The 25,475-nt window shown below is 35.9% G+C and overlaps 1 protein-coding gene across 3 annotated transcripts in view; it reads right to left on the reverse strand.

Annotated features, from left to right (window-relative positions):
• NME5 (NME/NM23 family member 5) overlaps window positions 1-25,475 on the reverse strand; it is a 29,250-nt gene that overhangs the window by 2,446 nt on the left and 1,329 nt on the right. For 2 of the 3 annotated variants that reach the window (XM_019964975.2, XM_019964976.2), the window contains exons 3-5: window positions 19,951-20,156; window positions 19,183-19,283; window positions 12,218-12,336 (exon numbers count right to left, since the gene is read on the reverse strand). In XM_019964975.2, the coding sequence (XP_019820534.2) occupies window positions 12,218-12,336; window positions 19,183-19,283; window positions 19,951-20,156 (426 nt within the window). The remainder of the gene's footprint in view (window positions 1-12,217; window positions 12,337-19,182; window positions 19,284-19,950; window positions 20,157-25,475) is intronic. The other variant, XM_019964977.2, reaches the window with a different exon arrangement.

Below are 25,475 nucleotides of genomic sequence, written 5' to 3' on the forward strand. Positions count from 1 at the left end.
GTGAAAGGACAACCTATAGAAAGGGAACATATATTTGCAAATCATATAAATATTTAAAATCTATAACATATAAAGAACTCCTGCAACTCAACCACAAAAACAATTAAAAATGAGCAAAGAATATGAATATGAACAGACATTTCTCTGAAGAAAATATACAAATGGCCAGTAAACACTTGAAAAGAGGGTCAACATCATTTGTCATTAGGGAAATGCAAACCAAAGCCACAATGACAGGCCATTTCACATCTAATAAGATGGTTACAATTATTAAAAAAAAAAAAAAGGAAAAGAACAAGTGTTGGCCAGGACATGGAGAAACTGGAACACTCATGCATTGCTAGTGGGAATGTAAACGGGTGCAGCTGCTGTGAGAAATAACTTAGTGGTTACTCAATAAGTTAAACTCAGAATGATCATATGACCCAGAAAATTCACTCTTAAGTACATACTTCAAAGAAATGAAAACAGGTACTCAAAGAGATACACCAGTGTTCACTGCAACATTATGTACAATAGCCAGAAGGGAGAAACAATCTAAGTATCTATCAACAGATGAATGGATAAATAATATATATGTATCATCAAATATTATTCAACTATAAAAGGGATAAAATTCTAGTACATGCTACTACATGAACTTCAAAAGCATTATGACAAGTGACGTAAGTCAGACACACAAAAAAACAAATATAATTCTTATATGTAACTTAGGTAAAATATCTAGAATAGACAAATTCATGGAGACAGAAAGAATAGAGGTTACTAAAGGGTAGCAGAAGGAGATAATGGGGAGCTATCGCTTAATGGTTACAGAGTTTCTGTTTAGGGTGATGAAAAAGTTTTGGAAATAGGTAGTCATGATGGCTATACACAACTGTGATTATAATTAATGCCACTGAACTGTACACTTGAAAATGGTTAAAATGACAAAGTTTATCTTATATTTACCACCAAAAAAACAAAAAAATTGTTAAGTATATATAGAAGTATTGAAAATAGTGTTAAAAACAATTGTTTATTGTGGTACTGTTATCAGAACATACAGCTCAACATAATGGAATACATGCTCACAAATAGAATTTTATATGTGACAAATGTGGCCTTATAAATCAATGTACAAGAACAACTGATCAGAAAAAAATCAATTTAGATCTTCATTTTGTGATATATATAAAAGTAAATTCCAGAGACATAGCAAAGTTAAAAATGAAAAAAACTATTAATAGAAGAAAATGAAAGTGAATATTTAGCAAAACCTTCAATGGAATAGAACTTTCTAAACTTAGATGATAAAGTAAAACTCACAATAAGAAAAAAAATTAAGGTTTGACTTACTGAATATTATGTAAAAGTCAAAATTAGAAGTTAAACAAAAAGGGAAATATTTTTGCAGCTAATAGAACAAGCTTGATATAACCAATACATAAAGAATTCTTACACCTATCCTTCTCAAACTATTCCAAAAAACTGAAGAGGAAAAAAATGCTTTCAAGCTCATTCTATGAGGCCAAGATTACCCTGACACCAAAACTAGACAAAACAACACCAGAAAAGAAAATTACAGGTCAGTATCACTGATAAGCATAGCAGCAAAAATCCTCAAAGAAAACTGAATTCTATACATTAAAAGAATCATACACCATGATCAAGTGGGACTTATTCCAAGGCTGCAAGGATGGTTCAATTTCTGCAAATCAATATAATACATCACATTCTGAAGTATAAAAATCATACAGTCATCTTAACAGATGAAGAAAAAGCTTTTGACAAAATGCAACATCCATTTACAATAAAAATTCTCAGCAAAGTGAGTATAAAGGGACGATACCTCAACATAATAAAGATCATATATGACTAGCCCACAGTAACATCATGTCCACTTTTTCCACTTTTATTCAGCATAGTGTTAAAAGTCCTAGCCACAGCAATCAGAAAAAATTAATTAATTAAAAAAATAAAAGAAATCTGAACAGGAAAGGAAGAAGTAAAACTGTCACAATTTGAAGATGACATGATATACAGAGAAAACCTTAAAGACAGCACCAAAAAACTGTTAGAACTAATAAACTCAGTGAAGTTGCACAGAACAAATTTAATACAGAAATGTGTTGTTTCTATACACTATCAACAAAAAGAGAAATTAAGAAATCAATCACATTTACAATTGCATTAAAAAAATACCTAAGAATAAATCTAACTAAGGAGGTAAAAGACCTGTACTAAGAAAACTGTTATTACACTGATGAAACTGAAAAACAAACAAATGGAAAAATACGTTACATTCATGAATTAGAAGAATTACTATTGTTAAAATAACCATACTAACCACAAGATTTAATGCAATCCCTATCAAAATAACCATAGCATTTTCCACAGAACTAGAACAAATAATTCCAAAACTTGTATGGAAACACAAAAGATATTCAATAGCCAAAATGATCTTGAGAAACAAGAACAAAGCTAGGGGTATCACATGCCCTGATTTTAAACTATACTACAGAGCTATAGTAACCAAAGCAGTATGCTACTGGCATAAAAACGGACACATAGATCAACAGAAAAGAATAGAGAACCAGAAATGAAACCACATTTATATGGTCAATTAACTTATGCCAAAGAAGACAGGAAATACAGTGGGGAAAAGATAATCTCTTCAATAAATGGTTTTAGGAAAATTAAATAGCTACATGCAAAAGAATTAAACTGAACTACTCTCTCACACTATATACAAAAACAAGTGAAAGATGGATAAAGACTTAACTGCAGAGAAGAAACCATAAAATTCCTAGAAGAAAACACATGCAGTATGCAATTTTGAAATCAGTCTTAGTAATATATTTTTAAAAATAGTCCTTGAAATATAGTTAACTCACAATATTGTATTATTAGCAATATATTTTTGGATGTATTTTTCCTCAGGCAAGACTTCCCTGGTGGCTCAGACGGTTAAGCATCTGTCTACAATGTGGGAGACCAGGGTTCGATCCCTGGGTCAGGAAGATCCCCTGGAGAAGGAAATGGCAATCCACTCCAGTACTATTGCCTGGAAAATCCCATGGACAGAGGAGCCTGGTAGGCTACAGTCCATGGGGTCGCAGAGAGTCAGACACGACTGAGCAACTTAACTAACTAACTAACTAACTTCCTCAGGCAAGGGAAGCAAAAGCAAAAAAATCCAAATGAGATCACATAAAACAAAAAGCTTTTGCACAGCGAAGGAAACTATCAATGAAATGAAAAGGCAGCCTACTGAATGGGAGAAGATATCTGCAAACAATATATCTGATAAGAAATTAATATTCAGTATATACAAAGAACTCATACACCTCAACATCATAAAAACAAAAACTGAATTTAAAAATGGGCAGAGAACCTGAATAGATATTCTTCCAAAGAAGACAAACAGATGGCCAACAGACACAACATCACTAACCATCAGGGAAATGCAAATTAAAACCACAATGAGTTATCACTTCACATCAATCAGAATGGCTATCATCAAAAAGAACACAAATAGGACTTGCCTGGTGGTCCAGTCGTTAAGAATTCACCTGCTATCAGGGTTTCATACATAGCACCAGCTCCCTCGCTGCTATCTATCGAAAATCAGCCCTTGACACAAGGGTTTGAAAAAAATTAATAAAAAAGATTTTTTAAAAAATGAGAAAAACAAAACAGAAAAAATAACAGTTAAAAAAAAAAAAGAAACAAAACAAACAAAAAAAATGGAGGAAAAAAAGAATTCACCTGCCAATGTAGGGGACACCCATTCAATTCCTGGTCCAGGAAGATTACACATGTCCTGGAGCAACTGAACCCATGAGTCACAACCACTGAACCCATTCTCTAGAGCCCACATGCTGCAACTATTGAGGCCCTGAGCTACTGAGCTCCCTAGAGTCCATGCTCTAAAGCAAAAGAAGCCACTGCCACGAGAAGCCTGCATAGTGCAATGAAGAGTAGCCCTCATTCACTGCAACTAGAGAAAGCCCACGAACAGCAATGAAGACCAAAAAAAATAATTAATTTTTTAAAAAACACAAATAACAAATGTTGGCAAGGATGTGAAAAAAGGTAACCTCATGCACTGCTGGTTGTAATTTAAGTTGATATGGCCAGCAAAGAAAGTAATAGGCTCCTCAAAAAATTAAAATCAGGAGAAGGAAATGGTAACCCACTCCAGTATTCTTGCCTGGAAAAGTCCATGGACAGAGGAGCTTGGCAGGCTGCAGTCCATGGGGTTACATGACTGAGCACGTGTGCATGAGGGTGGAGGGTGATGGGTTGTAGCAATAACCTGGTAGAACTGAAAAAAAAAAAAAAAAACAATTAAAATCAGAACTACCATATGATCCAGCAAGTCTGCTTCCTGGTCTTTTTCTGAAGAAAACAAATACACTAATTTGAAAAGATATATGCACCCTTATGTTCACTGAGCATTTTTACAATAGCCAAGATATGGAAGCAACCTAAGTCAACAGATGAACAGGTTAAACAGATGTGACATATACATACACATACACATACATACTGGAATATTACTCAATAGGAAAGAAAATTCTCCATTTGCAACAACATGGATAAATCTAGAAGGTATTGTACTGTGTGAAATAAGTCAGAGAAAGATAAATACCATATAATTTCACTTATAAGTGGAATATAAATACTAAAACAAATGAATAAACAAAACAGAAACAGAGTCACAGATACAGAAAACAAATAGGCAGTTGCCACAGGGAAGGCAGGTTGGGAATGAGTAAAAGCGGTAAGGGATATTAAGAGGTACAAACTTCCAGGTACAAAATAAACAAGTCACAGGAATTAAATGTACAGGAGAATGGGGAATATAGTAAATAATAATAACAATACAATACATTTTATGGTGACAAATGACAACTAGATTTATCATATTGATCATTTTGCAATATAAAGAAGTATCAAATTACTATGTCATGCACCTGGAACTAACACAGTATTGTAGATTAGTTATAATTCAGTAATGGAAAAAGGAATTCTTACAAAACTCCAACAGATAAGTGGATCTAAAGAAAAATAGATAATTCACAAAGGAGGAAATACAATTAAACATAGGAGAAAATGTTTAACTTTACCAGTATACATATATATATATATATATATATATAAAGTTAAAGCAATTGAATTCTCATCTTTCATTTATTTTGTCTCTTATTAAGTCAGTCCGATCCCCACCCCAGTGTTTTTAACTTACATCTAAGACTTATATGGATGAAGTGAAACGAAAATTATACATTGGTAATCACAGTGTACCTTGGGATTGCCCTTTAAGGAAGCAATATGACAGTATGTATTGTGACTGAAAATATTTGTATTAGAAATAATAATGCAAAAAAATCAATAAAATTCTGAAAAAGAAAAGTAATAGAAAGGTTTAGAACTATCTGATTTTGAAATATATTACAAACCTATAATACTTAAAGCAGTATGGTACTTACAAATGAACAGACATATATAAATGAAATAAACCAACTCACCAAAATAGAAATAAACCCACAAAATGCATACAAGAACTTAGTATATATTAACAGCAGATTCTTAAATCTACAAGAAAAAAAATCTACAATAAAAACAACAAACTATCTTAAATCTACAATAAAAACAAACCATCAATAAATGGTTTGGGTCAACTGAGTAACCAAATGGAAAATTAAATAAAATGTGGCATCTACCTTACTTCCTGTAACAACAACAACAAAAAAATTCCAGACGATCAAAGACATATCCATGGGGGGTGGGAGGAAATATAATATTACAGTGTATTAGAAGGGGACTTTCCTGGCAGTCCCCTGGTTAAGACTTTGCCTTTCAGTGCAAGGGATGTGAGTTCAATCTCTGGTCAGGGAGCTAAGATCCCATATGACACGTGGACAAAAAGAAAACAAACATAAAAAACAGAAGTGGGCTTCCCTGGTGGCTCAGTAGTAAAGAATATGCTCCTGCCAATGCAGGAGACACGGGTTTGATCCCTGGTCCAGGAAGAAGTGTGTCACAACTATTGAACCTGTGCTCTAGAGCCCGGGAACCACAACTACTGAAGGTCATGCGCCCTAGAGCCTGTGCTCTGCAACAAGAGAAGCCACTGCAATGAGAAGCCTATGCACCGCAACTAGAGAGTAGCCCCTGGCCACCACAACTAAAGAAAGCCCTTGTGCATCAATGAAGAACAAGTACAGCCAAAAATAAGTAAATAAATAAAATTATTTTTAAGAAAGCTTTCCCTTAAAGAAGCAACATTATAACAAATTCAATAAAGACTTTAAAAACTGGTCCACATAAAAAAAATTCTTCATGAAAAATGTACTACAAGGCAGCATGAGAGAATGTTATTTATGATCTTGAACAGAAAACCTTCAAATATGACAGAAACCCAAGCCATAAAAGAGCTCAATAAATACAACTACATAAAAATTAAAATATATCATGAAAATAGTCAAAAAAGACAGTGATAAACTACAGAAATCTATTAAAATCTACTAATCAACAAAAGGTTGATTTTTTTAAACATATAGAGTACCCATACAATAAAGAAAATACTAGACAACTGAGCCCTGGCAAATGGATTAAGGGTATGAGGAATTTCGTAGAAAAGGAAATGCAAATGGCTCTAAGCAGCGTATATAAAAGATACTCAAACTCACTCATAACAAAAGAAATATAAATTAAGTTACAAGATACATTTTTCACCTATTACATTGGTAAAAAAAAAACCCACCAAGCTTGAAAAAACATCAGGCACTCTCATTCAATTTTCATCGGAGTATAAAATGGTACAACTATGGTGGCTTAGGCTGTAAAGAATCCACTTACAATGCAGGAGACCTGCGTTTGATCCCCGGGTTGAGAAGATCCCCTGGAGAAGGGAATGGCTACCTACTCCAGTATTCTTGCCTAGAGAATTCCATGGACAAAGGAGATTGACAGGCTACAGCCCATGGGATTGCAAAGAGTCGGACACAACTGAGCCACTAACACTTTCACACTTTGACTGTGCTGTGCTGTGCTAAGCTGCTAAAGATATGTCGAACTCTGTGTGACCCTATGGACCGTAGCCTACAAGGCACCTATATCCATGGGATTCTCCAGACCAAGAATACTAGAGTGGGTTGCCATGCCCTCCTCCAGGGGATCTGCCCCACCCAGGGATCAATCCCACATCATTTATGTCTCCTGCATCAGCACACGGGTTCTTAACCTCTAATGCTACCTAGGAAGTTCCCATACTTTCACTACAAAAGGCAATTTGCCAATATTTATCCAAAGTAAAAATGCACATATCAAAAACATCAAAATAACATTCTTTTTTACTCAGTATTTCATTTGTAGAAATTTATTCTATAGATATATGGTATGCTGATGAATAAAGATATTCACTGGAGCAGTTTATAATAAACAAGGAGTGGAAGCAAACTAAACAACCATCTATATGTGACTAATTAATAAATTGTAGAGAATCCCCTGGTAGTCCAGGGGTTAGCACCCTGCCTTTCTACTGCAGGGGGCAAGGGTTCGATTCCTGGTTGGAGAATGAAGATACCACAAGTCACACGCCCCGCCCCGCCCCCCAAAAAATTGTACAAATCCATAATACAGATTGCCATAAACTGTTCTTTCAAAATGGGGCAATTTTGTTTATAATGCTATTTAATAATTTACAATATAAAGTAAATAAGGTAAAAAGTTATCAAAAACAATTTTTAGTAACTAGCATTTGTATCTGTGTTTTTAAGTACATCTAAAATGATATGTTTATATACATATATAGATTTTCACTGAAAGGATATACTAAAGGCTGGTAACAATGATCAACTCCAAGGAACAACTGGGTGGCTGAGGAAGAGGAATGTAAAGGAGAGTATATATTTCACTATATATCCTTTTGGAACTTTTAAACTTTATACCATATTCAGACATTGCTTATTAAAAAATTAAACAGTTTAAACATGTAAGTTCTTTAAGGGTCAAAAAATTTTTTTTAATTTCATGTTTCAAATTATAATTTAACTTTTTGATCTCTTTCCAAAGAGATCAAATAATGAAATAATCTCAATGTGTGAAAAGCTTTATACTCGAAAGATGTTTACTGTTACAATATTTACAACAGCAAACAAACAGCAGAAGAATGGTAAAGATAACAAAAGAAATATGTAACTATTAAAATAAACTCTATAAAGCATACACTTAAAAAAATTAAAAAACAAAACAAAAAAACAACAACAAATAAAAACATACACTTAAATACAGCAATATTTATGGGATATGTTTACATATAGTGATATAAAAAAACAAAACCTGAGCAAAGAAAAAAAAGAGAACTGAATTAGTTTCTATAGAAATACAGACTTTTTTTAAAAAGTCCAAAAACAAAACCAGTAATAGCAGCAGCTAACATTTGAGCACCTACATATATGACATGTGAAGAATTTTACATGCACTAATACATTTAATCCTAATAATATCCATGCTAGCTAGGTAGGTACTAATATATTTATATCCTGTTCTTGTTGTTCAGGTGCCAAATCATGTCTGATTCTTTGCGACGCCATGGACTGCAGCACACCAGCTTTCCCTGTCCTTCACCATCTCCTGGAGTTTGCTCAAACTCATGTCCATTGAGTCAGTGATACCATCCAACCATCTCATCCTCTGTCACCTCCTTCTCCTGCTTTAGTCTTTCCCAGCATCAGGGTCTTTTCCAATGAGTCAGCTCTTCCCATCAGGTGGCCAAAGTTTTGGAGCTTCAGCTTCAGCATCAGTCCTTCCAATGAATATTCAGGGTTGATTTCCTTTAGGATTGACTGGTTTGATTTATTTGCTGTCCAAGGGACTCTCAAGCGTCTTCTCCAGCATTACAATTCAGAAGCATCAATTCTTCGGTACTCAGCCTTTTTTACTGTCCAGCTCTCACATCTATTCACGACCACTGGAAAAACCATAGCTTTGACTATACAGACCTTTGTTGGCAAAGTGATGTCTATGCTTTTTAATAGGCTATCTAGGTTTGTCATATCTGAGGTTAATGATATTTCTCCCAGGAATCTTGATTCCAGCTTGTGCTTCATTCAGCCCAGCATTTTGCATGATGCACTCTGCATATAAGTTAAATAAGCATGGTGACAATATACAGCCTTGACATTCTCCTTTCCCAATTTGGAACCAGTCCGTTGTTCCATGTCTGGTTCTAACTGTTGCTTCTTGACCTGCATACAGGTTTCGCAGGAGGCAGGTAAGGTGGTCTAGTATTCCCATCTCTTTAAGAATTTTCCACAGTCTACACAGTCAAAGGCTTTAGCATAATGAATGAAGCAGATGTTTTTCTGGAATTCTCTAGCTTTTTCTATGATTTTGGCACTCTGGTTCCTCTGCCTTTTCTAAATCTAGCTTGTACATCTGGAAGTTCTCAGTTCACATACTGTTGAAGCCTAGCTTGAAGGATTTTGAGCATTACTCTGCTAGCATGTGAAATGAGTGCAATTTTGTGGTAGTTTGAACATTCTTTGGCCCTTCTTTGGGATTTGGATGAAAACTGACCTGTTCCAGAAATATCAATAACCTCAGATATGCAGATGATACCCACCCTTATCACAGAAAGCAAAGAAGAATTAAAGAGCCTCTTGATAAAGGTGAAAGAGGTGAATGAAAAAGCTGGCTTAAAACTCAACATTCAAAAAAATGAAGATCATGGCATCTGGTCCCGTCACTTCATGGCAAATAGATGGGGAATCAATGGAAACAGTGACAGGCTTTATTTTGGGGGGCTCCAAAATCACTGCAGATGGTGACTGCAGTCATGAAATTAAAGGCCGCTTGCTCCTTAGAAGAAAAGCAATGACAAACCTAGATAGCATATTAAAAAGCAGAGACATCACTTTGCCAACAAAAGTCCTTATAGTCAAAGCTATGGTTTTTCCCTTGGATACTGTCTTGGATACTGTTTTTCCCTTGGATACTCCTTACTAGGAGATCCAACCAGTCATTCCTAAAGGAAATCAGTCCTGAATATTCATTTGAAGGACTGATGCTGAAGCTGAAGCTCCAATACTTTGGCCACCTGATGTGAAGAGCTGATTCAATGGAAAAGACCCTGATGCTGGGGAAGATTGAAGGCAGGAGGAGAAGGGGACGAGAGAGGATGAGATGGTTGGATGGCATCACTGACATGAGTTTGAGCAAGCTCTGGGAGATAGTGAAGGACACGGAAGCCTGGCATGCTGCAGTTCATTGGACTGCAAACAGACATAACTGAGTGACTGAAAAACAAAAGGATCTGTCATAGCTCTTCTTCCAAGGAGCATCTTTTAATTGCAAGATTGCACTTAAGATCTACAGTGATTTTGGAGCCCAATAAAATAAAAATCCCGTTCCCATTTTTTCCCATCTATTTGCCATGAAGTGATGGCACCAGATGCCATGATCTTCATTTTTTGGATGTTGAGTTTTAAGCGAGCTCTCTCACTCTCCTCTTTCATCTATATCTTACTAATGTGAATAAAGAGACTCAGGGAGAGGTTCAGTTCAGTTCAGTCGCTCAGTCCTGTCTAACTCTTTGCGACCCCATGAATCGCAGCACGCCAGGCCTCCCTGTCCATCGCCATCTCCCAGAGTTCACTCAAACTCACGTCCGTCGAGTCGGTGATGCCATCCAGCCATCTCATTCTCTGTCGTCCCCTTTTCCTCCTGCCCCCAATCCCTCCCAGCATCAGAGTCTTTTCCAATGAGTCAACTCTTCCCATGAGGTGGCCAAAGTACTGGAGTTTCAGCTTTAGTATCATTCCTTCCAAAGAACATCCAGGGCTGATCTCCTTCAGAATGGACTGGTTGGATCTCCTTGCAGTCCAAGGGACTCTCAAGAGTCTTCTCCAGCACCACAGTTCAAAAGCATCAATTCTTCGGTGCTCAGCTTTCTTCACAGTCCAACTCTCACATCCATACATGACCACTGGAAAAACCATAGCCTTGACTAGACGGACCTTTGTTGGTAAAGTAATGTCTCTGCTTTTCAATATGCTATCTAGGTTGGTCATAACTTTTCTTCCAAGGAGTAAGCGTCTTTTAATTTAGGTGTCTGGAATCAGAGTTGAGTCCAGGCAAGATGACTTCAAGACCATGTTTAGGAAATGGAACCATGAGTATCTTTTTCTTCCTTCTTTATGTTTTTCAGTAGTTTCAGGTTTCTTACTAAATTTAAAAAAGTACTATTTTCACAATGAAAGAGAATTATTAGAGAAATAACGTGTCAATTTTTTTTTTTGGTAAAAGTGGTAATGTTAACATGTGGGAAAGATTAAATCTTTTGTCTTCCAAAAAGGATTCCTTTTGAGAATTCTAACAAAGGCCAGACATATTATTTTGGTAGGGCTGATATTAAAATAACCTTCCCTGATTATCTCTAAGACTCTTCAGATGGGTGGGAGTATCTATAAGGAAGGATCCAGGCTGACAGTTGGCCCTGGATGATCATCCTACGTCCTCATACTCAACAGTTCTTCCACCTGAATGAGCAATGTTGAGGCATCGAGTATGTGAATAAATACAAATCTTCTATTTAGAAAATTTAGATATCACGAGAAATAAAAATGATTAACAAAATTCAAGTATATATCTAATTTTATCATTTGATTATATAAATTATACACAAAAACAATGCTGAGCAATTAAAGGATGCAATGATTGAAAATGTACTTAGAATGTTTTTTTTAAGAGTCAAAACACAGCAAGAAAATAAGCACAGTTGACCCTGGAGCAACAGAGATTTGAACTGTGGGGGTCCACTTACGTGGAGACTTTTTTCAATAGTAAATATGACAGTATTACACAATCCACAACTGGCTGACCACAGGATGCAGAAATCACAGATACAGAGGAACTGAGGATACGAGGGCCTACTATAAATTATATGCCAGATTTTTTAAAGTATTTATTTATTTTGGCTGCACTGGGTCTTAGTTGTTGCACATGGGAGCTCTTAGTATGCCAGACTTTTGACTGTGCAAAGGGTCAGTGCCCCTAAGTCCTACTCTTACTCAAGGGTCAACTGTAATCAAATGTCATACAAAAGAAAGTATCTAAAATGTATATAAAATAGCTTTGTAAAATGACTTTCTATATATTTCAAAGAATATTTTAATTCTGAAAGCTATAGACAGTATTCTTTAGTATGAATAAAAAGACTTCTTACAAAAGGATCTGCTGGTTTTTGCTTACAAAGTTCTGTGAGTCCTTTAAGCAGAGTTGGCGTTACATACAAATTTAAATAGTCCTTAGCAGCTTGTCCAACTGGAATGGGCTCAACAATCACTGCAAATACAAATGTATTCCCGTTAAAGCTAACATAAATGATGAAATATTATACGGTCATTAAAAAGGACACATTCAAAGAAATTTTAATGACATGAGAAATACTTGGTTTTTCTTTTTTAAAAAAAGTAAACAAATAGATACATAGCAAATAGTTCGTTCAAAAACAGAATCACACACACACAAAAATAAGACTCATACAAATAGCAAAAAATACATCAATATATTGATAGTGCTCACACATAAGATTCTGATTATGTTTTCAATAATCTCTTTTTTTGTATTTCCATTTCCATTTTTTAACAGTAAATATATAATGGACAATGTTATGAAAAGCTAAAAGAATAAATATAATCTAGATTAATTCATCACAAAAATTAACTCCTGTCAACAAAATGGAGGCAGTTTGCACAGTGGAAAATCCCATGGACAGAGGAGCATAGTAGGCTACAGTCCATGGGGTCGCAAAGAGTCAGACACAACTGAGCGACTTCACTTCACTTCACAGATACAAGTGAATAATACATGCTTCTTGCTCTCTTATAAACTATTGAATATACATATAAATTCTATTTCTATGATAGTATATATTAATATTGCCACTTATTTTTCAATTTATCTAAGATTTAAGGAAATTTTAGTCTTTTCAGCTTTGTTTGAACACTATAGGTGACCCAGACTTGCAATACAACAAAAAACATTTTTCTACCAGAAACAAAAAGGGTCCCAGTATCTCTACATCCTTGCCATTGATCATAGCTATTCTAGTGGATAAGCAAAGGTATCTCATGGTGCTTTCGATTTGCATTTCCTCACTGATTATGCTGAGCACTTTTTCATGTACTTATTAGCCTGTTATCTTTTGTGAAATGCCTATTCAAATCTTTTGCACAGTTTTTAATTCAGTTGTTTGTATTGAGTTGTAAAAATTCTTTATATTAATATATTCTAGATACAAGTGCTTTATCTGATATATGATTTGCAAGTATATTCTCCCAGTCTATGATTTATCTTTTCATACATTTAATGATGACTTTTAAAGAAGAAAAGCTTTGAATTTTGATGTAGTCCAATGTATCAATATTTTATTTTACAGATTGTATTTGTGATGTCATATATAAGAACTCTTTGTTCAACTCAAGGTAATAATGATTTTCTATATTTTCTTCCAGTTAGAAGAGTTTGTGATATGAGCTCCCTTTTGCTTAGCAGTCAGTCAGGAATGATATACAAAACCCTATATGATGGGTCACTAAAGCAAGTTATAAAGATATTCTAGGACATATTCCTAATCCTTGAAAAAGCTGGTGCTCTTCCTAAAAACCAAAGCTAGTTTTTAGCTCTTTTTTTTTTTTAGTTTTTAGCTCTTATGTTTAGGTCTATTTGTGTGTGGTGTGAAGCAAGGGTCTATACTGGTTTTTGTTTTCGCATGTGGATATCCAGTTGTCTTTGCACCATTTGTTGAAGAGATCACCCTCTCCCCATCAAATTGTCTAGGCACTTTCATGGAAAATCAATTGGCCATAAATGTAAGAATCTACTTCTAGATTCTCAATCCTGCTTCATTGATCTTTATGTCTATACCTACGTCAGGACCATACAGCCTTAATTACTGTGGTTTCATAACAGGTTGAAATCAGGTTAGTGGAAGTCTTCCAACTTCGTTCTTCGCTTTCAAAATTGCCTTAGCTCTTCTAGATCCTTTACAATTCCATATACATTTTGGAACTGACTTGTTAATTTCTACATAAAAGCATGCATAGACTTTGATAGGGACTGCATTAAATTTATCCATCAATTTGGAGTGAACTGTCATCTTGACAATATTGACTCTTCTGATCCAGGAAAGTGTTAGTTGCTTGGTTGTGTCCCACTCTTTGCAAACACACAGATTGTAGCCCGCCAGGCTCCTGTGTTCATGGAATTCTCCAGGCAAGAAAACTGGAGTGCATTGCTATTTCCTTTTCCAAGAGACCTTCCTCACTCAGGGATCGAACCCAGGTATCCCACATCACAGGCAGATTCTTTACCACCTGAGCCAGCAGGGAAGCCCCTAAAAGGGGATGTCTATTTATTTAGATATTCTTTCATTTCTCTCAGCAACATTTTGTTTTGTACTCTTCAGTGCACAAGAATTGCACTTCTTTTGTTAAATTTATTCTTAAATATCTTATTGTTTTTGATGCTATTGTGAATAAAATTGTTCATCTTCATTTTTGGATTCTCTATTTTTGAAAATCATTTATTATTTGTCTCTGGCTATTTATTATTTGAATTTTGGAGACTTTCCACTAACCTGATTTCAAAACCTTTAATGAGGAACAACTGACACTTGGCTGCTGGGGAAGGGAGGCCAAGCCTGGCTGGTACCCTGAGGCCTGGGAGACTTGGATCTTCAGATAATATCAGAATTCCTCCTGGGAACATTGACTCTATCTATGTTTGGTACCTCTGAGATGAACTGATATTTCTCTGAGATGAACTGATGAATTGGAGCTATGGTACAAAAGAAGAAGTGCTGTCCTTGGTTACTTGACTACTTAATGATTGAAGGGGTCAGGCACGCAAGCAGTAATAGTGTGGCCCAGATTCTGGAACTGCTACTTGATGAGTACTGTGTGCAACAGCTAAAGAAGTTTGAGGGCGAGACCTTAGTGTCAGTCATTGAAGAGGGCCCGGAACTTCCAGAAGACGAGGAGAAAAAGAAATAGGAAGAGGGCCTCCCTAGTGGCTCAGTGGTAAAGAATTCATCTGCCAGTGCAGGAGACAAGGGTTTGATCCTTGGTCCAGGAGGATCCCACATGCTGTAGAGCAATTAAGCCCATGTGCCATACTAAGCCTGTGCTCTGGAGCCTGGGAACTCCAACTACTGAGTTCACATGCAGAAACTACTGAAGCCCATGCACTGCAGAGCCCATACTCTGCAACAAGAGAAACCACTACAATAAGAAGCCCATGCACTGCAACTAGAGAGCAGACCCGCTTGCAGCAAGTAAAGAAAAGCCTACACAATAACAAAGACTCAGCACAGCCAAAAATAAATAAGAAACAGGAAAAGAAAAAGTTTCAAACCCTCTGCAAAAGAGATGGTTGTATCAAACCTACTGGTGACATCCCTGTGCTGCATTGTCATGAGCACGTACAGCTGGATAGCAAACATGGAAAGAATCATGAAGGCTCAAACCCTAAGAGACAACTCAACAACAGGTCATAGTGATAGTAAAGTTGCTCAGTCGTGTCCGACTCTTTGCAACCCCATGGACTGTAGACTTCCAGGCTCCTCTGACCTTAGGATTTTCCAGGCAAGAATACTGGAGTGGGTTGCCATTTTCTTCTCCAGGGGGTCTTCCCAACCCAGGGATCAAACCCAGGTCTCCCGCATTGCAGGCAGTCTCTTTACCATCTGAGCCACCAGGGAAGCCCTGGCAGCAAAGAAGCACCTGGAGGTAAACCCCAGACCATTTCCTCATCAAGACCCTGAAGCAAAAGGCTGATAATAATGACAAGTCTTTGAAGGACCAGGTCATCCTACTGTATGAAGTGGCTCTCCTATCTTGACTTTGGTCTGGAGGATCCCCAGACCCATGCTAACAGGGTCTACAGGATGATCAAATTTGGTCTTGGTATCCACGAGAATTACCCCACTACTGACAACAGCAGTGCTGCCATAGCTGAGATGTTGCCCTTGGAAGGAGATGATGACCGTTCTCATATGGAAGAAGTAGACTAAGCTCTGCCTGAGGATTACGTGGTTACGTGTTCAACACTCTATCTCCATTTCTTCTGATAACATGTTTTCACATATTTATTTTTATTAGCATTTAAAAACATGTATGGCACGACAACTGCTTTAGGGGAAAGTTAAGATTTCTATTAAGTGTGATACTTTAGGCACTGAAGTAGAGCTAGCTTTTTTTTCCTAGTTTCATGTTGGCTTATTTTAACAGACAGAAGTAGTGTTTGTTGTACCGTGTATGTAACCTGTGTTAACTTCTCAATCTGAAGTGTGTAGCTATCAAGCAGATTCTTTAGTGGACCAAATCTCATCACTAAAGTGTTCTGAAGTATATACCTTGATGTTTAAAAGAAAAGTACTCATTAAAGCAACTTTCATTTTCTGCGATCTACTTTTTAAACCTTCCAACCCCTGCAGTCATAGTACCGATGTGCCAGGACCCTAGAAATTAGTATGTTAAACTGAACCAACTTGATGGGAGTCACTATCCATATATAGGGATTGTTTATAAAGAAAAATAATATTTAGAATAGCAAAATTATAAGCTTACCTAGGCATGTTGCAAAGCCATTTGAAAAATAACTCAGAACAAGTTTTGTGAGTGGAAATGTGGTGTTCAAGCCACACACTTAAGAGTTGGAACAAATACAGATATATAAAAAAGAAAAAAATGCTATTATGAAACCACAATATTAAGACTGTATGGTACTGACATAAGAACAAACAATAAAGATCAATGAAGCAGAACTGAGAATCTAAAAGTAGATACTTACATATATGGCCAACTGATTTTTGACAACAGAGTTGGATGAATTAATGAGATACTAAAACGTGCTTTCACGTTTCTCACATAAATAAATTTTCACTGTACTTTTAAAGGCTTTTTCATGGCAGAAGTTACACATTGCATTGTATATTTATTTTTCTGGCCTTTTAAAATAAAATCATCTTGACAGAGCAGGGATATCTTATTCATTTTTGTATTTCTGGCACAACTCAATAACTCAATAAACTTACTGAATGAATGGAATGTAGTAAAGCTTTGAATCAGCAATCCCTATCAAAAAGGAAGAGCACTAGCTTTTTCAAGAATTTAGGAATATGTCTTAGAATATCTTTGTAACTTGCTTTAGTGACTTATAGTATAGGGTTCTGTACATAGTTCCTCACTGCTAAGCAAGAAGGAGCTCATATCACAAACTCCAAAAACCTTCTCTCAAGGACTTCACATTCTCATAGCAAGAGATCTGCGGTGTAGTAGGTAATCATTTATATCTATCCTACAACTGCTGCTTCTCAAATGTCTAAGAGGATTAATTAATTAATAATATCAAAAGCAATACAAACTAACAGTCTAAGGATATAACCCTATGAGTAAGACAGGCTTCTAAAAAATTTGTTCCACTTAAGATAAATGAGTTTTTAACTCTATTTTAGTTAAAAGCTAAGGAGAAAAAGTATAATTCACTAGTAGGACAAAATCTAAACATCTACCACATCAAAAAGACATCTCATGTTCAAGATGTGCCCCCAAATAATACAGAAGCAGGAGAAATACAAGCAGGAGTGATAGATGAAACAAGACTGGTCTAAATCAACTATACTTCCATTTTTTTTTTAAAAAGCAGACAGACCAAAATCATTGAAACTGAATGATGGGTTCATTAGTGGCTTATTATACTATGTGATCTTCATTGTTGTTCACTCAGTCATGTTTGACTCTTTGTGACCCCATGGACTGCAGCACGCCAGGCTTCCCTATCCTTCACCATCTCCCCAAGTTTGTTCAAACTCATGTCCATTGAGTTAGTGATGCCATTCAACCATCTCGTCCCCTGTCATCCCCTTCTCCTCCTCCTTTCCCAGCATCGGGGTCTTTTCTAATGAGTCAGCTCTTCCCAACAGGTGGCCAAAGTACTGGAGCTTCAGCTTCAGTCCTTCCAATGAATATTCAGGACTGATTTCCTTTAGGATGGACTGGTTTGATCTCCTTGCAGTCCAAGGAACTCTCAAGAGTCTTCTCCAGCACCACAGTTTAAAAGCATCAATTTGTCAGCACTCAATCTTCTTTATGGTCCAACTATCACATCCATACATGACTACTGGAAAATCCACAGCTTTGACTAGATGGACCTTTGTTGGCAAAGTAATGTCCCTGCTTTTTAATATGCTGTCTAGATTGGTCATAGCTTTTCTTCCAAAGAGCAAGCGTCTTTTAATTTCATGGCTGCTATGCTATCTCCTTTTGTGTAAATATTCCAAAATAAAAACAGCTCCAAAGAAAAAGATACCTTAAGGGGATAGATACGACAGAAATTTCTGTCACAGTAAGAATTAAGTATGTAGTAAGCAAATTCTTTTGTGTATAGGTATCTTTAAAACAGTTTTTGGTTCAAAAATCCGAACTTTTAAATCTCCAAGACAATTTTCAGTTTTCTTTGAATAAATCTTTAGCAGAAAAATACTGAGGAATAGGTCTAAATTACTGAGAGAAAAAAAAGGCCAAAAAAATTTTCAAAACTGCCCAATGCTTTGGCTTTTTTCTATATAATGAAAATCACCAAATTTCTTTTCTGCTCTAAAAATATTATTGAAAATAAGAATATCAGTGTTGTTCCTCATTATACCCACTTCTAAAAAGCTTGTAACTTCACAGGATAGAAACAAAAAAAAGGGGATGGAGAACTATAAATTTCATAGAAGCATGAGTGTTTGTTAGATAAACAGTAAACTGTTATTAGAGAATATGGCAAATCCATCAAAAGTGCCAAAGAGTCTCTTTTCATTTGTAACAAATTCGACTAATGCATTTAGGGATAACTAAAAGGAATAATAACACAGAAGAAGAAAAACCCTTGATATGCCCAGTCCAAAATAAAGGAAAGAAAGGTAAACTCTTCTCAAAAGATTCCCTAGAGGTCACAATTTCATTCTGAGAAAAACATTAAGTTTTCTATTCTTGGCTTCAAATTGTTAAGTAACTACAACTTGAAAATATGACAATATACTGGAGATAAACCCTGTTATCTTCCTTCCCAGCTACATCTCCAAAATTAAGAGAGAAAGCAAACAAGTAAATGCAATTAACTAATTACTCATTTGTAACTCACCTGCAGGAAACATGAATCGAATTTCTCTTTCTGCTGCAGCAAAATCATTACTTCCATGAAGTGCATTTCTTAGCTCATCTGTGCCATAAATCGCCCTCAGACTGAAAGCAAGTTAGAAATGATGACCACCCAATCTGACATTCTTTCCTTACTTTTTACTTGTGTACTCTAATTAGAAATTTTACAGAAGCATCTCCATTTCTCACACATGGAGGTTTTAATCTATTTTGATTTTAAGCATAAATCTATCTACATGAGGGTCAAATATATTTAAATATGCAGGAGAGATATACTGAAAAAATAGTTATCTGGGTGAAAGAGAGGTGTTACCTTGTGACAAGTTAAAAAACGATGGTATTTTCAAAAGTGTCAAGAACTCAATGTCCTCTGGTTTCTAAACATTAAAGATAATGCTGAAAATCTGAGTTTCTAATCTCTATTACCAACATTCTACGAAATACCATCCCAATTATCCCATGAAAATTCCTATACCAGTGGCAGTTTAATTCAAGAATGAGAGGAAAATAAGGCTAGTCAACCATAAATCAAACATTCTCTGAGACCTGTTGTGGTATTTGATATTAAAGTACACATTTAAGTAGTTAAAACACAGAATCAACCTTCCCCACCCAACCCTGCATCACCACCAAAAAAAAAAAAAATCAGGTTATTCAGGAAAACTTTCAAATTAAAGGAAATTCTTATTACAATGAAATCAGATTTTTTCATTTTCATAGTTGGATTCCATTTCTCCTCTAGGAAAGTTACCTGTCTGGGTGTGTCTCCTTAGCTACTAAGCTATTACTTGGTCCCAAGAGTTCTTTCCAGTAAGAGATGGCGTTATATCTAGCTAATATCATGGCAACAAGTGGTCCAGAACTCATGTAAGCTGTTAAATTGGGGAAAAACATTTTCCCATATTGTTCCACATAAAAGTTACTACAGTGCTCAGGGCTGAGATGTAGTTTTCTTCTCTAAAAGAGAAACAAAGTCAACAAAAGCATTATTGACAGTTCAGTAATACCTCATTAAGTCACTAATGGGCTTCCCTTGTAGCTCAGCTGGTAAAGAATCCGTCTGCAATGCAGGAGACCTGGGTTCAATCCCTGGGTTGGGAAGATCCCCTGGAGAAGGGAAAAGCTACCCACTCCAGTATTCTGGCCTGGAGAATTCCATGAGCTGTATGTATAGTCCATGTGATCGCAAAGAGTTGGACACGACTGAGCGACTTTCCCAAGTCACTGATAACTTGAAATAGTACCAATCTGACCACAAAAGACACACGTGTACCCCAATGTTCATTGCAGCACGTTTACAATAGCCAGGACATGCAAGCAACCTAGCTGTCCATCAGCAGACAAATGTTTAAGAAAGCTGTGGTACATATATACAATGGAATATTATTCAGCTATTTAAAAGAATGCATTTGAATCAGTTCTAATGAGGTGGATGGAGCTTATCATACAGAGTGAAGTCAGAAAGAAAAACACCAATACAGTATATTAACACATATATATGGAATTTAGAAAGATGGTAACAATGTCCCTATATGTGAGACAGCAAAAGAGACACAGATGTAAAGAACAGACTGTTCTGTTCTGGACTATGTGGGAGAAGGCAAGGGTGGGATGATTTGAGAGAATAGCATTGAAACATGTATATTACCATATGTGAAACAGATTGCCAGTCCAGGTTCGATGCATGAGACACGGAACTCAGGGCCAGAACAGGGATGACCCTGAGGGATGGGACGGGGAGGGAGGTAGGAGGGGGGTTCAGGATGGGGAACACATTTACACCCATGGCTGATTCGTGTCAATGTATGGCAAAAACCACTACAATATTGTAAAGTAATTAGCCTCCAATTGAATAATTTTTTTTTAAATGGAGGCTGTAAATAAGAATTATTACTTAAGAAAAACTACTCTTGTTTGGCAGCCTTCTTCAACCTATGGTATGTTAATGGTGGCTCAGCAATAAAGAATCCACTTGCCAACGCAGAAGAAACAGGTTCAACCCCTGGGTCAGGAAGATCTCCTGGAGAAGGAAATGGCAACCCCCTCCTATATTATTGTATGGGAAATTCCATGGACAGAGGAGCCTGGCAGACTACAGGCCTTGGGGTCACAAAAAAGTCAGACATGACTCAGTGACTAAAAAACAACAACATTAATAACAAAATAATCTTACCTCCTTAAAGTAAAAACATGCCAATCTTCAATACCTTGTTAATACATACTTCGTATAAAGTAAAAAATACTTTAGAATATTCCAAATTCATCTTTCCCTACCTACTTGTGAAATTTTCCTACATTATTTTAGAGAACTGGTCTCATTATGGTACTTTGAAGTAGTATGCAACATGACGCAGTAAACAAGTTTTTCACCTGTTTACTTATTCCGGTTCTGCCATAAATATGTTGATTCAGAAAGAGCTTAAGTAGTTAGCATTAAGCTTGTTAATTTGAAAGAAAATGAAATGTTTGAGACAAAGAAACATTAATTTCTTTCACAAATGAGAAGCTATATGAATTATTAAATTTAAAAAAATCATAGAAGCCAAGTCAGTCATTCTTCCAATTTTTCTATTTTAACTCCATTCACAAGTCACTTCCTGCTTACTCAACTGCTGTTCAAAATTGCTGTTTAGAGAAACCAAATCTAATCACAGGCAGAAATGACAAATCTACCATCATTCAGCTATCTAAGATTCACATTTATTGCTCATTAAACACCTGGAATAAAAGAATTTGTATTTCAAAAAAAAAAAAAACCCCACAAAACTATCCTATGTCTTCAGGTTCAGAAACTTGCTAAAATTGCTTGGTTTGTAGAGAGGGATCTAAACTGCCGCAGTTCAAGAAGCCTGGAAAGATGCTTACTAGGTAGTTCAACACTGCTATGAACAGTCTCTACTGGACAAAAGCTAACATTCTCACAGTCAAGGATCAGTTATGGAAGCCTGCTAAGTCACTTTAGTCATGTCAACTCTTTGCAACCCCATGAGCTGTAGTCCTCCAGGCTCCTCTGTCCACGGGATTCTCCAGGCAAGAATACTAGAGTGGGCTGCCATTTCCTTCTCCAGGGATCGTCCTGACCCAGGGATCGAACCCAAGTCTCTTACGTATCCTGCAGGCAGGTTCTTTACCACTAGCTCCACCTGGGAAGATCTAGTACTATTAAAAAAAAAAAAGGTGCTGACATCTGTTTTCATATTAAAATTCATATAGTCAAGAAACAGAAGAAATCTGAGAAGTGATAACAGCACTTATTTAGTATAATCGTTGATTCTATTACTTTAAAATTAAGACATGCCTGTATTTGTGATTCTCATGCCTATTGGTTTGAGTAATTTTGTTGTTGCTGGGTTAAAAATCTGTTGCACTGTAAGCACTTAACTGCCACATATCCCTTAACAAGCAAGGGAAGCTATCTTTTGCAGGTATGCCAGCTAATGTAGCATTATTTTAAAAACTGAGACCTCATTTTAAAGTAAAGTTGAAAAAAAATAAAGTTGATACTGAATCAATGATTCCATCAATTGCTTCCAAATTAGATCAGATAAACTTTTTTGTAATTTATATTAGTATTTTCATGAGATAATTCTCTGGCAGTCCAGTGGTTAGGATGCTGTGCTTTCACTGTAGAGGACATGAATTCAATCCCTGGTCAGGGAACTAAGATCCTGCAAGCCATGGCCAAAAGATAAGTAAATAAAAAAACAAAACAAAGCATTTTCACAAAGAGAAGTGAACTTAATATCAGAAAAGGAGGTTGGTCCAGTGGGTAAGACTCTGCACTCCCAATTCAGGGGGCCTTGGTTCAATCCCTGGTCAAAGAACTAGGTCCCACATGCCACAAGAGTTTGCTGTGGCCCCCACCAAAAAAAAAAAGGTCCTGCATGCAGCAACTAAAGATCCTGAGTGCTACAACTAAGACCCAGCATAGCCAAATAAATAAATTAAATATTAAAAAAAAAAAAGGAACCAACAGTTTGTTGTAACACAGGAAAGACTGCCACCTACTAAATGAACACATCATTTTTTAGAAGGTTTTTTCCTAGACTGGAAAAGAAAGCCTCAAGTTCAATGAACTCTCAACTACAATAAAGCCTATTTTAAAGCGTATAATACATAGGACAAAAATGATTCCACTGACAAGAGACACCTGGAACAGCAAAGTCATAGAGACAGAAAGTAGAATAGTGTTACCAGGGACTGGGGAGAGGGCTAAGCACAAAGCTAGTGTTTAAAGGGTACAGAGTGTCAGTTTGAGATGATGAAAAAGTTCTAGAGATGGTCAGTGGTGACAGTTGCACAACAATGTGAAGGTACTCTAATGCCTTTGAACTGAAACAGTTAAAAAAGTAAATTTTATGTTGTATATATTTTATCACAATTAAACCAAAAAGAAGCATACTACATACCAAGATGTTCTTTGGTTTAAAATTTATTGCTGACTAGAGAAAGTGCAACGGCACCCCACTCCAGTACTCTAGCCTGGAAAATCCCATGGGTGGTAGGATTTTCATGGACTGCATGGTAGGCTGCAGTCCATGGGGTCACGAAGAGTCAGATACGACTGAGCGACTTCACTTTCACCTTTCACTTTCATACATTGGAGAAGGAAATGGCAACCCACTCCAGTGTTCTTGCCTGGAGAATCCCAGGGACAGGGAAGCCTGGTGGGCTGCCATCTCTGGGGTCGCACAGAGTCAGACATGATTGAAGTGACTTAGCAGCAGCAGCAGAGAAAGTGTTAAATATTAACATTTACACGGTTTTTTTCTTTTATAAGAAGGTTTAATTTCTATCACTTGCTGCTTAATTACTTTTTCACTAATTCTTTTCAAACTTTTAAGAATCAAATTGGAAACTTTGTCTTATTTGTATGTTTTGTCTTTCTTCTAAAATTAATGAGTAACATACTTTGGGGGTTAAAAAATTCAAAGTAATATAAAAAGGTTCATACTGAGAAAGTTGATTCCCATTCCTGTCCTAATTCAGCCTGTTCTTCCTTACCTTCTATATGCAACCATTTTTTAATGTTTATTTAAAATTCACTTTGTAAATTCTTCTAAATTCATTTTGTAAATACTGGCAAACATGAATATATATTACTTTTTCTCTTTCTATCATAGAAAAAAGCTACATATTGTTCTGCATCTTGGTTTTTTCCCTAGCAGGACACAGAGAGGTTCTTCATTGCTCTTTTTACAATTAGTTGCATAGTATTCAATTTGGCAGATTCATCAGGGTGAATTTAACCAATTTCCTAATGCGGGGTTGTTTTCAATTTTTTGCTTGTAAATAAACAATGCTACAAAAAATTACCTAGATACATGTCACTGAATATTAATACACAAGTTGTAGGCGAGATTCCCAGAAGTAGTACTGCTGGGTCAAAGGGAAGATGCATCTGTAAATACTGATAGAAAATTGCCAGATTCCCTTCCATAGGGGTTATGTCATTTACTTTTGTATTCTTGCCAGATGGTAGTTCAGTGTCATTTTAATTTGCTTTTTTCCTGCTTAAAGATTGAGCATCTTTTACCATGTTTTAGAAGCATTTTTATTTCTTTTTCCATGACCATCCACATGTACTGCCCATTTTCAACTGAATTTTTATCCTGTTTGAGGAGCTTTGTATACATTTGGGAGATAGTCTTTATGAGCTACAAATATTTTTTCCAAGTTTGTCACCTGTGTTTTGACTTTGCTTATTATGCTTATTTGGCCATGCTCAAGTTTTTTATGTTTATATTTTTATCAATCTTTTATTTTACAGTACCCAGTAAAAAGGCTGTCCCCTTCCAAGAATAAAAAGAAACTCAGCCATTTTTCTTCTAGAGTTTATATGGTTTAATTTTTTAATATTTAAATGTCAAATCCATTTGGAATTTATCCTGGTATATATAGTATAATATTTGAGTCCAAATTTTTTTTTAAGTGGCTACCCAGTTTTCTAACAACATTTATTTAAAAGCTCATCTTTACCTGAATCTTTTAATTATATTATTTCTTTATACATTCTTGCATTACTACTCCCTTAAACTTTCTTGTAGCATCTCACCCTCAGCCTCCAGGTATCCTTCTAAGTACATTCAAAAACCCATCTTTCTGAAGACTGAAGTTATCTTTTTTATTTTTTAAAAGATTCAACAAGCAATATGACACTGAGTAAATGTAATAAAAAGTGAAATTTCAAATAAGAATGGTACAAAAAAGGAAAATTTTAAATATTCCATTCTATTTGATAGTCTTTATATATTCATTTTCAAACTACTAACTGTA

This window comes from Bos indicus, chromosome 7, assembly GCF_029378745.1.
Source record: "Bos indicus isolate NIAB-ARS_2022 breed Sahiwal x Tharparkar chromosome 7, NIAB-ARS_B.indTharparkar_mat_pri_1.0, whole genome shotgun sequence".
NCBI lineage: Eukaryota > Metazoa > Chordata > Mammalia > Artiodactyla > Bovidae > Bos > Bos indicus.